At 37.9% G+C, this 15021-nt stretch overlaps 1 protein-coding gene across 2 annotated transcripts in view; it reads right to left on the bottom strand.

Moving 5' to 3' along the window:
- TCF4 (transcription factor 4) overlaps positions 1–15021 on the bottom strand; it is a 353017-nt gene that overhangs the window by 128950 nt on the left and 209046 nt on the right. Inside the window, exons 6-7 of one of the 2 annotated variants that reach the window (XM_044921066.1) lie at positions 976–1102; positions 446–495 (exon numbers count right to left, since the gene is read on the bottom strand). In XM_044921066.1, coding sequence (XP_044777001.1) covers positions 446–495; positions 976–1102 — 177 coding nt within the window. Of the gene's footprint in view, positions 1–445; positions 496–975; positions 1106–15021 lie in introns of both variants that reach the window. The other variant, XM_044921065.1, reaches the window with a different exon arrangement.

The following is a 15021-nucleotide window of genomic DNA, read 5'->3' as shown; positions in this document are numbered from 1 at the left end:
GTCACCTCTCTAGAAAATAGAGACATTCTCTCTGCACTCTGGGCTGAAACCCATGTAAATTTTTCCTAAATCCTCTCCACAAATCTCCTTTCGCATGCAAATCCATAAATCATCATAATACCGACAAAGAATTTAACCGACAGATGAAACTAATACTCATTCTCTGTACAGGTAAAAACTCCTCGAACTTCAGGCACCTTTTCAAGGCTCTCTTCAGAGCTTAACCTGCTGAGTATCAACACAACCACCCAGTCTTCCAGGATATGCAATTAATCACTCCAACGTGGGTCAGGTGGCTGGAAGTGCAGGTCATTCCTACCTCATCCACATTCTAGATAAACGTGCTGCTCTGGCTCATGGCACCTCGTTACTCCCCTCTCCCTCACATCAATGCGAAACAGAACAAAATAAACACTATACAAAAGCAGAAACAAGCAGTACTTACTGAGGATGGCAAACCTGGAGGAACTTTTCGAACTTTCTTTGTCTGCACCTCTGAAAGAAAAGGAAGAGGCGGTGAGGTCCCCGCACGCCCATTTTCCTAACTAAAACAGATTACACCACGAAGCCATTTAGATTAGACCAGATTTTCTTAAGTCGTTACCTTAGCAAAATGTCAGTACCGCTATCGTATTTTATCCTGGCAGACATCAAATTCTGCCTTTTTCATAAAAATCAAGATATTTAACTTTTTTTAAGCTTTGATTTTTTTTTTAAGTTGCCTTATATGGGCAGCCAAGAGAAAACAAGAAATAAGCATACACCAAAATAGTTCTCTAGCTACTAGAAGTTGTTAACATACCCATCCAATGTACTACTGGGGAGGGGTGGTCACGAGCCTGACATTTGAGGAAAATTTTATGGTTTTGGAGGGTGGGGTGAGGGTAGGGTGAGAAGGGTGGTATTAAAAGAGAGAGGAAGAAAGAAAAAGACTACTAATAATCACTCAGGCATTCAAACGGAGGAATACCTTACCCATGGCACCACCGTGAAGAGGCCTCCTTCGGGGGTTATTGCTAGAATACTGATAATACTGGGAGCCAGGTTTGGTGGGCGACAGGGTTCCTGGGGTGCCCATATCCATGTCACCTCCAAGGAGACTCTGCTAAAAGGTTAAAAAGGGAAAACAAACATACAAGGTTAGTTTTTCACATTCACCACCCCCCAACTGATTGTTAGTACTTAAACCAACGCAATAAACAAAACAGCATCTGCTAAGCTGTAACAATTACAACACAACCGAACAAAAAGAAAAGCAGTCTAAGAAGCTAGCCCAAAGTCTGTGATTTTTTTTTTTTAATTCTTTGCTTTTGAGAGGGAGGTAGAAGGTGATTCTCTTTAAACAGTATTTTCATCTTAAGACAACTCACATTTTAATTTTTTAAGAAGACGGCATTTATGTAAGACTCGTGTTTTTTTGTTGTTGTTGTTGTTTTTTCTTTAATCTACACTTAGGCTCCTATCTGGGAACTATTCATGCCCTTCCTTCACAAGAACCCAGGGAGAATCTGATTTTTCGGATGCACACAAAACTTGCCCTGGCTGCTCCCACTGGGGGTGAGTGCAGAATGCTCCACTCAACTGAGGACTCTGCCTCTCTCCATCGGCACAGCATTACCCTCCACGGATTTACACAGCACCCACAGAAGAGAAAATGCCAGCAGAACCGGGAGTAAATTCAAATCTCACACTAACTTCCAAAATCATAGAAATAGGAGGCATTCTAAGCTAACAGGAACAAATTAAAGGACATTAGAAGGCCCTCTTGAGGACTACTGGAAGCTAAAACACATCCCCACAGATTAAACATTTACCTGAGCACTAGAAAACTTCCACAAATATCATTAACTTATCACAGTGTGATAAATTACTAAACTTTCAAAAATGATGACACACGAAAGATTCTATAATAATATTACATTTTCTAAAAACTACATAAAAACTTACCCATAATATATAAATCGCCTGATTATACTCTGCATTGAACACATTGTTCTTTTAATTAGCCTGATATGCAAGAAAACAAGTGTAGATACTACCATTTATATTAAGAACAAATTTACTGTTTAATAAAGAAATTTTAAAATTAAGTACTAAAAAATCTAACTTTATCGTTACTTGTAATCAACTTTTACTGACTGAACTAATTACTGTCCTTGATAAAGTACAGAATGTGTTTTCCCTAATCTAAATTCTAATCACCATGTCACTCACAACAGACTTAGGGATGCTTCACTAACACACTATTCACATGCAAAATACTCTAAATAGGCCAATTATGACTCTGCCCCTGTTCCCTGGTTAACCCGCTGAGAACTGAAAAATTTCACAAGGCAGTCACCAACTAAAACAAAGAGTCCTTGTTTTAAATTAAGACAGTCTTTTTGATTCCTAAATAGCTCAACAAAGTGGCATGTCTTCTAGTGAAAGCAGTTGGTCAAATATGACCCATAAGCTGGAAAATCAAAAATTCAAACCTCCCCTTTCCAGTGCCATATAGCTAAATATCATAAAGAGAACCTCTCTATTCCAAGGGATTTTTGTGAGTGCTGGATGAGTAATATATAAAGGACTAATCAGCTACTGACAAGCTTGCCTTCACTGATTCCAGTTTCAGACTTTTCCAAGGGATACACAACAAACATTACTTTAAAATAAAACTTCAAGGGATGAGATTTTAGGTTTGCGGCTCATTTTGAGCAAAAACTCATTGTGAGTATCTTCATATTTGCCACATCAATACCAGATAAAGCCAGATTATTTACCAGATAAAAATCTGACATCCGCATGCTCAATTACTGCCTATTCCGAACTTAAGATATCCAAATGCTACCCAATGACAAACTAAAATATAGAGCTCTTTGTAATAGTTTCCTACAAATCAGGAATCCAACAGCTCACCATCAAATTATTTATCGTTTTATAAGTGGCATTCAACAATTTTAGAACCTCAGCCTGAAATTTCACTCTTGGTAAACCTTATTAACAAAATCTGTGTTTAAGCCCAAGTTTTCTTTGAAATTTCCATCAAAAAAGCTGTGGAATGATTTAAATCACAACCTCCTCACAGTCTGGTAAATTTACAAATAAGCCTTTCTTTCAGGAGAAGAGGAGTTTGAAGATGACATTATTGAAAACTTTGTATTTTAGACAGACATTACTCCTCTTTCTTCACTTATCTTTTCCTCAAATAATACAAAATATTCAAACAAGACTGAGCAGATATGTTGAAATTCTTGCTTGTCTCCTTAATGAGCTTAACCATTGCTTAATTCTTGTTGGTCCTGGTGGCAAAGGTTCTCACTCCCAAGAAAGTAGATGCATTCAATAGGTCAACATAAAAACAAACACGCTTGCTTTACTGTGCTTTAGCAGCATTCACAACAGAGCTGTGAAAAATGGAAAATGATAAATAGAAGATCGCTCACTGGCTGTGGCTGACCTTACTGTTGTTAATTTAAAAGAAAATCATTTCACGGGCCAGTTGTAAATAAATCATGCACCCAACGCTTGCATGTGAGCCACATGAACTATGTATGGATCGTGACAGAAGACCAAGACCAGATAGCACTTCCACACATGTAGAGGGCTCATGTTGATCTTTTTCATTTCTTCTCTTTTTCACAAAGCACGTTCCTGTTTCTTTCTTTTTAGACCTGTTTGTTCCTTTTTCTTTTTTCTCTCAGACAATAGAATCATTCTTCTAGAGCAACAAAAATAAGCGTTTCCTCATACTTAAGGGGGCCCTAATCACCCCCCTAGGGAAAACTAAGATAAAAATATATGTGTTCCTATTGGAGAGTATACTTGTAAAATGAACAATAACCATTTACTATTGTTTGGCCTTTACGTCACACATTTAACTCTCTTAGCAATGAGAAAGAGGGAAAAAAAAATTCCACTGGCTAAAAAAACCTGAGTTTATGAACTTAGAAAATTAATGGCATTCCATTTATTAAGGTAAATTGAATATGGCACAAAATGGATAAGGCATTCATTTACATATGAATTCACCTGCATGAATATATATACATCTGTGTATATATATAAAGACAAATTTTTGCTTAATAAAAGTTGTTTGGAAGCTAAAGTCTACTTTCAAAATGGGCCAATTCGTCTTTGCCTTCAATAAGATTGTAAAGGTTTCAGGGTTTCCGCATTGTGCAAGTTCATGCTCTGCGGTTATGCTGGGTCCCAGTACGGAGCTGCCTGAGTCTGCCAGGAAACACTGGAAGCAAGATGTGGCATCTCGCACAGCTAACCTGTAAATCTTAAACCCATAGTTTAGCATTTTGTGTAACTGTCTGCAATGTGATGAGATGAGCCCTTCCCCTTCTTCACTCCTTATTTTCTTCCAAAGACAAACAATCTTAAGACTTAAAATACCCTAACCAAAAAAATAGAATCTGCTGACTTTGTTAACTGGGTTTAAATATTTTGGGGCCCACCCCCCCAACAACCAATCTTTCAACAAAAAGTCCCACCAGAGCCCCTCAAATGCCAAATGCAGCACTCTGTGAGGGTCCATTTCCATTAATTTTTTTTGTTTGTTCTACATCAGATCTGGGTCTCAGTCTAACACATTCTCAACTACTGCCCCAATTCCTTCTGGGTGGGGGGGAGCATTTTAACATCCTTGATCAACCATTGAACTTTGCTTATGCAACCAAGAATGCAAACCATGAATTAAACTTGAGTAACAGAAAAGCAGCATATATCTCAAATTAGATTTATAACTGAATGGTAATCAAAAATAGAACTCACTGCTTCGAGCTTAAATTATCAACTTTTTTCTTGTTAAACTAAAATCATCTTGCTCTGAACTATTATTTCATTTCAGTCAGCACTTTAAATGTAATGGGTGGGTGGTACATTTCTAAAAAGGAAGATTATATTTACCCTTAATTATAGATATGAGTGAGATCAGAATACGATGAATGCTGCTTTTTGGCTTATAATTAATTCATCTAATAGGTGAATGACCTTGAATTTCAGAGTTGGAATCTGGGAGGGGGGAGCTAAGAAGTAGGAGAAAAAAATCATCTCTGGGGAAAAGCAAATGTGCCCCTGGTTTCTTAGAGCTTTCTCTGATTTTGCGTCACTCCCATTACGTTGTGATCCGATATCAGACACAACATCTTGGGGGGATGTTGTAGAACAGAGAAAAGCAGTCTCAGATGAAACCAGATTAAGCTCCTTTTCTGAACTATTGCCAAATGCTTGTGAGTCTAATTCATGTTTGGGTATTCTAGTACTCACACAGCTGCAATTCTATTCTTTCATCACAAACCTAAGTGATGTATAGTGGCTTTGTATGGCGAACTGACTCCATAAAGCCAGGAATTTTGGAAGGCTTTACGTTAATATGGAAATAAAATTCTGAACCACTATAAAACTTATGAATGCTGGATATTTGTATGGGTACCTAATAGACTTTGCAGTACTAAGTGCAAAATACACATCGAGCAAAATTACCAATTATATTTGTTTAAAACACATTTTTTAAAAAAAAATCGCAATTGAGGTCATTTCTACATAGTGAATTCTGCACAGAATCGGGTTTTCAAAGACACTGCTGAATAAGATTCCTAACAGCCATGGGGAAGTTTTTGCAAATCCCTGTCGAATAGCTGCTGCTGAATTTGCCATTTTGACCACAGAAGGGCCATTGCTGACTTACTATAGTAGCAGGAGGGGGCGATAATTTTGCTGCTGTTGGCACTTACTCTGCAACCCAGAATATATCTCACACCAAAGGGCAATGAAGAACACAATATTTCCACCTGTCCACTTTTGAACTTCAAAGCTCAAAACTGAAGGTCAGTCTTTGGACAGTCTCTATTCCCAATAGCTGAAGGTCTAGGAATGCACCTCTATAGTTTATTTTGAGTTCTGTCTTATGCTTGGTTTCAACAAAAGAAAACTCTGGAAACTCACATAAGATGGCAAGGATAACTTTCATAATCAGGGACTTAACAGATTGTCATCGTGCTGCAGAGAAATGTAAATTATCGAAATTATCATTTAGCAAAGATTTTCTTTTAGGGACTTTTGGTCAGTGCTTTTTATTTCTACTCTGAGTGTGTAGTGCACATTGTAACAAGTCAGAAGTAGAATCCAAACCTCTTGGGGAAAGAGAGAGGGCTTTGAGGTCAGACAGATCCCACTGAACCCTAGCTCAGAGGCATACAGGCATCCTGACTAAGGGTTAGTTGTGCAACTGCTCTAAACCCTATTTTCCTCCTCTGTAAAAAGGGAGTAATGAAAGCCCTACTACAGGGGTATCAGGAGCAGATGAAACAACATATGTAAAATGTCCAGCAGAGCTGGCGTCTAGCACATAGTTACCCTCCTTCCTATGTCCCTACAATTCATAGTCCCATGTCCCAATCTACTGATGACTACTTAAAAGATTTCCCAAAAGCTGTGAATGATTCATTGGCAGTGAGATCATCTACTCTACTTTGAGATAAAAAGTATACATTGAGATAATAATTTTGAAAAGTCAACATAAAAAACTGAAAAAAAGCCAAATCTGTGGGCCTACATAAACAGTGATGATAGCCTCATGGCCTAGAGCTACGCTGGCAACAAGAGATGGCTAGTTTTGATCCATATTGAAGAAAGAAACTGGCCAACAATCAATCTGGATAATTTCAGCTAGTAGCCATTTTCCTGGAACTGCCACAAGGATTATTTCAATGGCTCATTTAATTTTGTTTTTGCAAGCGTGAGCAAATATTACAGTTAATTCCACTATATGTGAGACCAAAACTAGTCACACTACGTATTGTACAACTAGGTATTTAAAAATAAGACATGTATTTGATAAAATTTTATTAATCATGTGATGTTAAATAAATTCAAATTCTTACCACTGCATTAGCCACTGATGAATAGCTCAAACAAGTTCAATATTGTTTTTCTCCTTGCAAGGCCAACTACAGGCATTTTATGTGATATTTATCAAGTACTATTTAAAAAAAAACCCGTATTGCCCCATGACATGACAAAAAATAAATGAATGCACGTCACAGTTTTGGCTGGGAATTTGCATAACCTCCAAAGCATTCAATTGACCTTGGACAAAATGATTTATTTTTGTAGTGATTATATTTCACCAAACATTAAAAATTCAAGTATATTGTCTTTTCCTACAAAGAAACACAACACCTTATATTTAAATGTTATAATGTGATGCAAAGTTGCCATGGTAACTATTACTTAATGTATAGCCGAGTAATAGTCAAGCAAAAACTCATGCATTTTGATATGGAAATTATAACTGCCCAAGGGTTGGCAAGATTTATGCATTCACCTATTTGACTACCTCTCAAATAAAAAAAAACAACAATAACAACAAACAACATTTATTGTATACAATAAAGTGAGGAGGTCTTTCAGTGGTTTCTGAAAATCCATCCTGGAATCCCAAGTCATCTATTACATATTAAAAAGAGGATTTTTATTTGTTAGTGAGAAGGTAGATATTTAGCCAAAAGAAAATAGGAAAGCAATCAGTATCCTACCATAAAAATGGATTTGAAGAAATCTTATATAAACAATATAGAATTTAAGATAACTACCTTCTTTTCAGTTTATGCTCCTTCTCAGTTCAGGAAGTTTATTTAATATATAATTTGATACGTGTGCTATAATCACTACTTGCCTTAAAATGTTTCTCTTTAGCAATTTTGTTCCAAAGTAAAAATAGAACAATTTGAATAAGACCTGTTAACATACTGGGGAATTAGCACCACTTCTCCTATAAATATAAACATGTGGCTATAATAAACATGTTGAAAAGTATATTTGGCCAGGTTGCTATTTTAGTAAAATAAAGCAGTATCAAAATGTCACATGTCAGTCTTCTTCATATTGGATGGGGAAGGTTCCATTTCAAGCTTGTTGTAAATGCTTTCCTCTCTAGTAAGGATTTATAAAAACATTTTTATGTTGAGACTGTCCTCGTGGAGGACAGGATCCGGGATCTCCCGTCTGCTTACCCAGCACCTCTCACAGCTTCTCAAGTAACGTCTAACGGCCAACGTATAATTTTTACTAAAATAAAGTATCCCGATAACTTTCTGAACTTGTATATAAGGTGACAAGCCTACCACATGACAGGAGGAAACTGAGGTTATCTGGAGAAGCAGTGAATGTATGATGGAATCTTCAAACCATCATGAAATGCTTTACGTTCTGACTATCCTTCCAAAGCTGGGCATGGCCTCCTCCTTGAAGTGGGTCGGCTTTCAATGTGCATTCAGTTTAACTCCCAAAGAGCTCTCTCTTGAATACATGGCTTATCAAGAATATGTGGCCAGGAAGGCCGAATGAGTTTATATGCTAGTTAAAAGGGAAAATGCTTATTCATAGCTGAACTCCCTATTGTGCCCAGCACAGAGACCCGCTATGGCAAATGCTCACTAAATATCGAAATGAACACAGAACTATCGCTATTAATCAAATTGAGGACTTAACCAGCTATTCTGTTGGGTTGGGGTTTTTTTTTTTTTAGTTTTTTTCTAGCACAGATGTATTCCATTAGTTCTTCCAATTACTGTTGCTGCTGATAATAATAAGAGTAGTAATAGTGGAGGAAGGGCGAGCAGGAACTTGAAGTAAGACCAGGGATAAAGCTACAGCTATCACAGCTCAGTGCCTGTGAAGAGCCAAGCATGGCTGCAGGTTCTTTCCACACTACCAAGGCCGAAGATCTGGCCGCCACCGGACCCACGGGGACATTCAGAGTGGGCATGTGGCCCGACCAACGGCACACACGTAGGTGGCAACCCACACAACCAGGACGAGAACTCCAGTTACGTCTGACTTCAAAGCCCATGCTTGTCCTCCATCCCACACGCTCCCTCCCTCTGTTCTGTGCACTTGGGTTTGCTTGCCCTCACTCTGACCGTCAGGAGGAGTCAATCTGTTTTTCTTCAGTTCATCCTAACACCAAAAGCTCATCTCTCACATTTACTCCAGAGGAGCCTCTAACTCAGTAGATGAGGACAGGCCCAGACGTGAGTACCACTTTTTTTTTTTTTTTTTAAGATTTTATTTATTTATTTGACAGAGAGAAAAACAGCAAGAGCAGGAACACAAGCAGAGGGAGTGGGAGAGGGAGAAGCAGGCTTCCCGCTGAGCAGGGAGCCCGATGCGGGGCTCGATCCCAGGAGCCCAGGAGCCCAGGATCATGACCTAAGCCAAAGGCAGATGCTTAACAACTGAGCCACCCAGGCGCCCTGTGAGTACCACTTATCTCCTGGATAACCTTGGGCGGTCTGTCTAACCTCCGCAGGCCTGAGGCTCCTTGTCTGGGGGAAATGGTATTACTATTCCTACCCAGTGTAAGAACTAACCTAAATAATATAAAGTGCTTAGCAAAGTTCCTAGCACTTACTCAGGCTTGGTTCATCAAGAAGGAGTATTGTTATATATGCGGTATACATAAAGTATCTTACTATAAATTAATACTATATATTATATAACATTTACGTAAGTCAGAATGGAACATGATAGATTACTGGATATAAGTAATACACAGGCATATTACACGTCGGTAACAGGCCAAGGAAGTGTTAGACTGTAAAACACTAAACCCTCTTGAACAACAGAAATCTCAGTTCTTGAGTCTGAAACTTCCACTGCCCTTGCTTCTGTTGTCTGCAGCCCCTGGCCATTCATTTTTTTTTTTTTATTATTTCATATTACTCTTTATTTTTTAAGTTTTTATTTTAATTCCAGTGCAGCTAACATACAGTGTTATATTAGTTTCAGGTGTACAATAGAGTGATCCAACCCATCCATACATTACCCAGTGCTCATCACGACCAGAGCACTCCTTCATCCCCATCCCTTATTTCATCTTGCCGTTTGTGTCAGATCTTGATTTCCACAATGTGGTCAAGTGTCTTCTCCAATCAAGTTCAAATTCTTTTTTTTTTTTCCTTTCCTATTTTGTTGTTATTTCTTTTTGCCCCCAACCTTCTCGCATTTCAGTTCACTTCCTTCTAGACTTTTCCTTCTATCTCATCTGAAAACATTCATCTGCTGTAACATTTCTCATCTTGTATGGCAAGTGTTCATGCTTCTGATTTATCCCTTCTAGTCTGGGGGTTCCTCCAGGGCAGAAAGTGAGCCTCAATCATCTTTGTATTCCTGGCATCTAGCACAGTAGGTCTAGTCATAGTGTATCTTCAATAAATGCCAACTGCATTAATTAGTTAATTCATAAATTGATTGTTGACTATGCCTACATGATAACAGTGGTTACTGTCATGAAGATAATGTCCCCATCTCTATCCCAGCAGATATATAACTCCTACACTTGTATATTCAGTCTTGCCCTTAGCTTTCCTCCTGTGCCTCTGGAGTGGTTTTCTAAAACACCACCTCCCGAATGCTTCACAAAAAAACCCTAAAATTTAATCCTGAATATATGAAAGACTAGACAAACCTTTCCGACAAAACTTCTGCTACTTCCTAATTATTCTCTCAGCCCTTTAAAATAAATTAGAACAGTCAGAATTGGGGCGCCTGGGTGGCTCAGTTGGTTAAGTGGCTGCCTTCGGCTCAGGTCATGATCCCAGGGTCCTGGGATCAAGCCCTGCATCGGGCTCCCTGCTCGGTGGGGAGCCTGCTTCTCCCTCTCCCTCTGCCTGCCTCTCTGCCTACTTGTTCTCTCTATCTCTCTGTCAAAAAAATAAATAAAATCTTTAAAAAAAAAAAAAGAAGAAGAGTCAGAATTTGTAAAGTCTGTGAAGAAATTAGCTGTATGTTTGTCTAAACGCACACACAATGGTTGACATTTGGCTGAAAAATGGGTGAACTGCCCTGGATATGTTGTTTTCCAATATTTTTATCATTCATCCAGCTTGGGTAATGCAGGCTCTACCTGGGACAAATAGATTCAGTGACATCACACACCTCCAGTAGAAAAGACACTGCAGGAAAGAGGATGGAAGACATAGCAAGGAACAGAGGGAAGGACTGTGGGGAGTTCTGAAGAGGACAGTTACCCTGGGGAGCATAGTATATAAAACAGGCTGGAAGTCTTGACGTGATATTTAGCACTGGGATTCTAATTTCATAACTATGGATAACTGGCTGGGTCAGACAGGTTCAAAAGATAGTAGGTGCTCTATGCAGTTTTGTGGACTTCTGGCCACAGAAATGGCCATAGTAGACTGGAGACAGAAATAACAGAATCAAGGCAATGACTTAGGAACTGAGCTTCAACACGATAAAAAAATTTGGGGTATATTTCTTCACAGGAAGTGATATGACCTAAACATTCTTAGACTATTCATGTACCAGTTTGTCTGAAATCTTCTGACTTGGCTACCGCTTCCAAAATGGCACCACTAAATACTAAGAACATCCTTCTAAGACAGAGGTCATTAAATATCTTCTTAAAGGGCCAGACAGTAAATATTTTAGTCTTTGCCAGCCATCTGGTCTCTGTTTCAACTACTCAACTCTGCGGTGGTGGTGCTAATCAGGCATGTATGGTATGTAAATGAACAGGTGAGGCTGTGTTCCAATAAAACTTTATTTATAAGAATGGCTGTGAGCTAGATTTGGCTCCAGGCCATAGTCCGCTGACCCGTTTTCTAAGATGAAGACATAGTGTTTCTTAGGACACATGTTCAAAACTCAATTATTTTGCCATGGTGGAAATGTCATGAAATTTCCTGGATGCTGTCTTCACCCATTATTCTCCCCGCCTGTCACCCCAGTCCCACCCAGAATGTTCGTATACTGCTGTCAGAATTTAGGCTTCTTGAGCCCCGAGCTGCCCCTGTTCTCTCAGCAGAACAACCTTCAGAGCTTGCAAATATACTCACCCCCACCCACCCCTACCTCACAGCCAATTTGGCTCTAGTCCACCTCTCAGGCTTCTCCTTCTTCTTGCACACATTTGGCACCAACTGGGCATTGAGCACCTACCATAAACTAGCCATCACTGTAGGCACTGGAGATGCAAAACCTCCTCATCCACATCCTCCCCTTGGCTTAAGTACATTGAGAGACACACGGCATCTGGGCCTCCTCCCACTGCCTCATCTCCCATCACCTCAAGCCACTGCCAGTAACTCCAGAGCTTAAGCCTTGACCTGCACAGCATCCCCACATACACGGTGACCTGCCCCATCTTTTGAAACTCCATTCAGAACTCACTCACTCTATGAAATCTTCCATATGAGTGAGTGAGTTCTGAATGGAGTTTCAAAAGATTGGATAGGTAGTACCCAGTGTCCAACCTTTCAGTTTACTCAATATTCACACAAATATTTTATTTTTTTAAGGATTTATTTATTTTTATTTTAGAGAGGGGTGGGGAGGGGCAGACAGAGAGGGAGAGAGAGTCTTAAACAGACTCTGCACACAGCGTAGAGCCCAAAAAGGGGTTCATCTTATGACCCTGTGATTGTGACCTGAGCCGAAACCAACTGTGCCACCCAGACACCCCTTCACACACATATTTTATAAGCAGCCTTCGATCTTTATGGGAAAGATGATATTTTAACAATAAGCAACCAACTGGCTTCACAGAGCTATGAAAAGATCACAATTTTTAACTTTCCTGAAAGTAATTGTAGAGTATTTATATCTATCTATACTCTATTTTCTCTCCAAGGATGTAGGACAGGCATATATTTTATTATGTTTTCTCAAATTCCTCATTATAAATATATTTAGATATTCAGCATATGACACTGACTGTCTGAACTAGTTCACAAGACAGCTTAACAAAAATCATAAAAGGATTCAGATTCAGCAGCACAAACACTTCCAAAACACCAAAATACTCTCATATATCAATTTTTAAAGGAATCGATTACTTTAATCTTTTCACACAAGAGAAGTACTTGTATAAAATTAATCTGATGATTCAAAAGTAAATTAGACTTTTAATGCATATCCAAACAAAATGCCAAATAGAAAAAAATGGGTGGGAGAGGAAGAACATGGAATCCTGAAATGATTCTAAATTTTATCGGGAAAACTAATGCATGATAATTATAGCTAAGAAAATTTTTACAAAGAAACAAGTTGAGAAAACCTACTACATATACATATACATATACATATACATATACATATACATACACATATACATATACATATTTTAAGCAAAGTAAATTAAAACAATTTAGTACTGCTGCCAGAAAGGACAGACATAGCAATGGAAGATGTATAGAGAGATTTATGATAAAGCTGTCATTTAAAAATCAATGAGAAAACAAGAAATTATTCAATAAATAGTACCAAAAGTCTGCTCAGCATTTGAAGAAAAAAACTTAGTTAAGTCTTTGCTTCAGACTTTACACCAAAATGTACTTAAATGGTTAAAACATAAAGCCAAGAAAATAAGTAAAAAAATTGTTTTTTAATTTTAAAGTAGAGAAGACTTTGTCTATGACATTAGATGCAGAAAAATTAAAGGAACATATTAAAACCCATGACTACATAATTGTTTTTTAAAACATTATGCAAACTGGGCGCCTGGGTGGCTCAGTCAGTTAAGCATCTGCCTTTGGCTCAGGTCATGATCCCAGGGTCCTGGGATCGAGTCCCGCATCAGGCTCCCTGCTCCTTGGGAGCCTGCTTCTCCCTCTGCCTCTCTCTCTATCTCTCTGTCTCTCACGAATAAATAAATAAAATCTTTAAGAAAAAAACATTATGCAAACTAAAAAAGTTCAGGAAAATCTTTGCAATAAATAATTCAAAGGAAAGATAAATACCCTCAACAAATAAAAAGCTCTTTAGATTACAATAAAAAATCATGAACCATTCCTTTATAGAAAGAATAAATGTGAAATCTGGCAATAAATATATGAAAAGACATTTGGCAAGTGACAACAAGACAAATTTTCAGCTGCCAGAGAGGAAGTTCACTTTCATATATAGCTAATAAGAATGTAAACTGGTAAAAACTCTCTGGAAGGCGATTTAAAATGTACAGCAAACTTTTAAAAGCACATGACTTTGAAATTTCAATTTTAGAATTTTACCCAAAGGATAAAATTGAAAAAGTATATAAAAATATATGTGCAAAGGTGTCCATGGCAACTTTGTGTTTATGAAAATTTAGAAAATTCTAGCAGTAGTTTTGTTAAATAAATGAATAAGTATGAAATGATGTGGTAAATTTACATTTAAAGAAAAAACATGTTTTAAAAATGTGGCACCCACTGGGTATGATCAATTATTCCAAGAAGTATCCACAGGTTTAACAATTCTCTAACAAATCCTCCATAATTACTTAGTCAAATCACGATGTTTTATTAGAATATTTTTTATTTTGGCAAATTCCATTGCTTACATTTATTATGAGTAACAGTCTTGAATAACTTCACAGAGTAGAGTTCTGCAAGATAATTTTAGATAGTAGGAAGGGCAGAATGAAGATCATATTCATTTCAGAAATATTTCTTGAACTTTGTTTATAGCAAGATAAAGAACAATCTGATGATATTTGTGCATGCATTGCCCAGACAACAGCTGCCACGGGGGTTTAATCAGATATCTGAGAGCTTTCTATAGAAAAATACTAGAAACAAACCTATTTCCATGGCCACGTAAAAGGGACAAAACCACTTGGCCAATATTTTACAGTATGAGAGGTAAACTGATTTTCTTTTTAGTTTCCACATGTCAATTGTGTCATTATTTATAATTCACTAATACTCACTGCAAAAATATATAGAAGAGGGCTGGACTTAGCAAAGAGGTTCTTTCCAAAATTATTTAGAAAAAAAAAAAAACTTGGCCATGTAGATAGGACTTCTTTGTTTGATACTTCTAAATCTTAGGTGAGCTCAAAGAAGCAAGTCCTTTATATGAAGAGCTTAAAATCCGTTAACAATGATACTCACTTTCTTTGTTTATCTGGCTTTTGTTCCTCCAGCAAAGATGGACATTTTTTTATTTATTTTCTGTCCATTGACAGGTCCACAGTCCCTTGCCCTCAATTCCGATTTCCCAAAAGCTCTGAACACCTTCTGTAGT

This window comes from Neomonachus schauinslandi, chromosome 14 (genome assembly GCF_002201575.2).
Source record: "Neomonachus schauinslandi chromosome 14, ASM220157v2, whole genome shotgun sequence".
In the NCBI taxonomy this organism is placed as follows: Eukaryota; Metazoa; Chordata; class Mammalia; order Carnivora; family Phocidae; genus Neomonachus; species Neomonachus schauinslandi.
The sequence above is the reverse complement of the archived record's forward strand: the minus strand, read 5'-3'. Positions and strand labels throughout refer to the sequence as shown.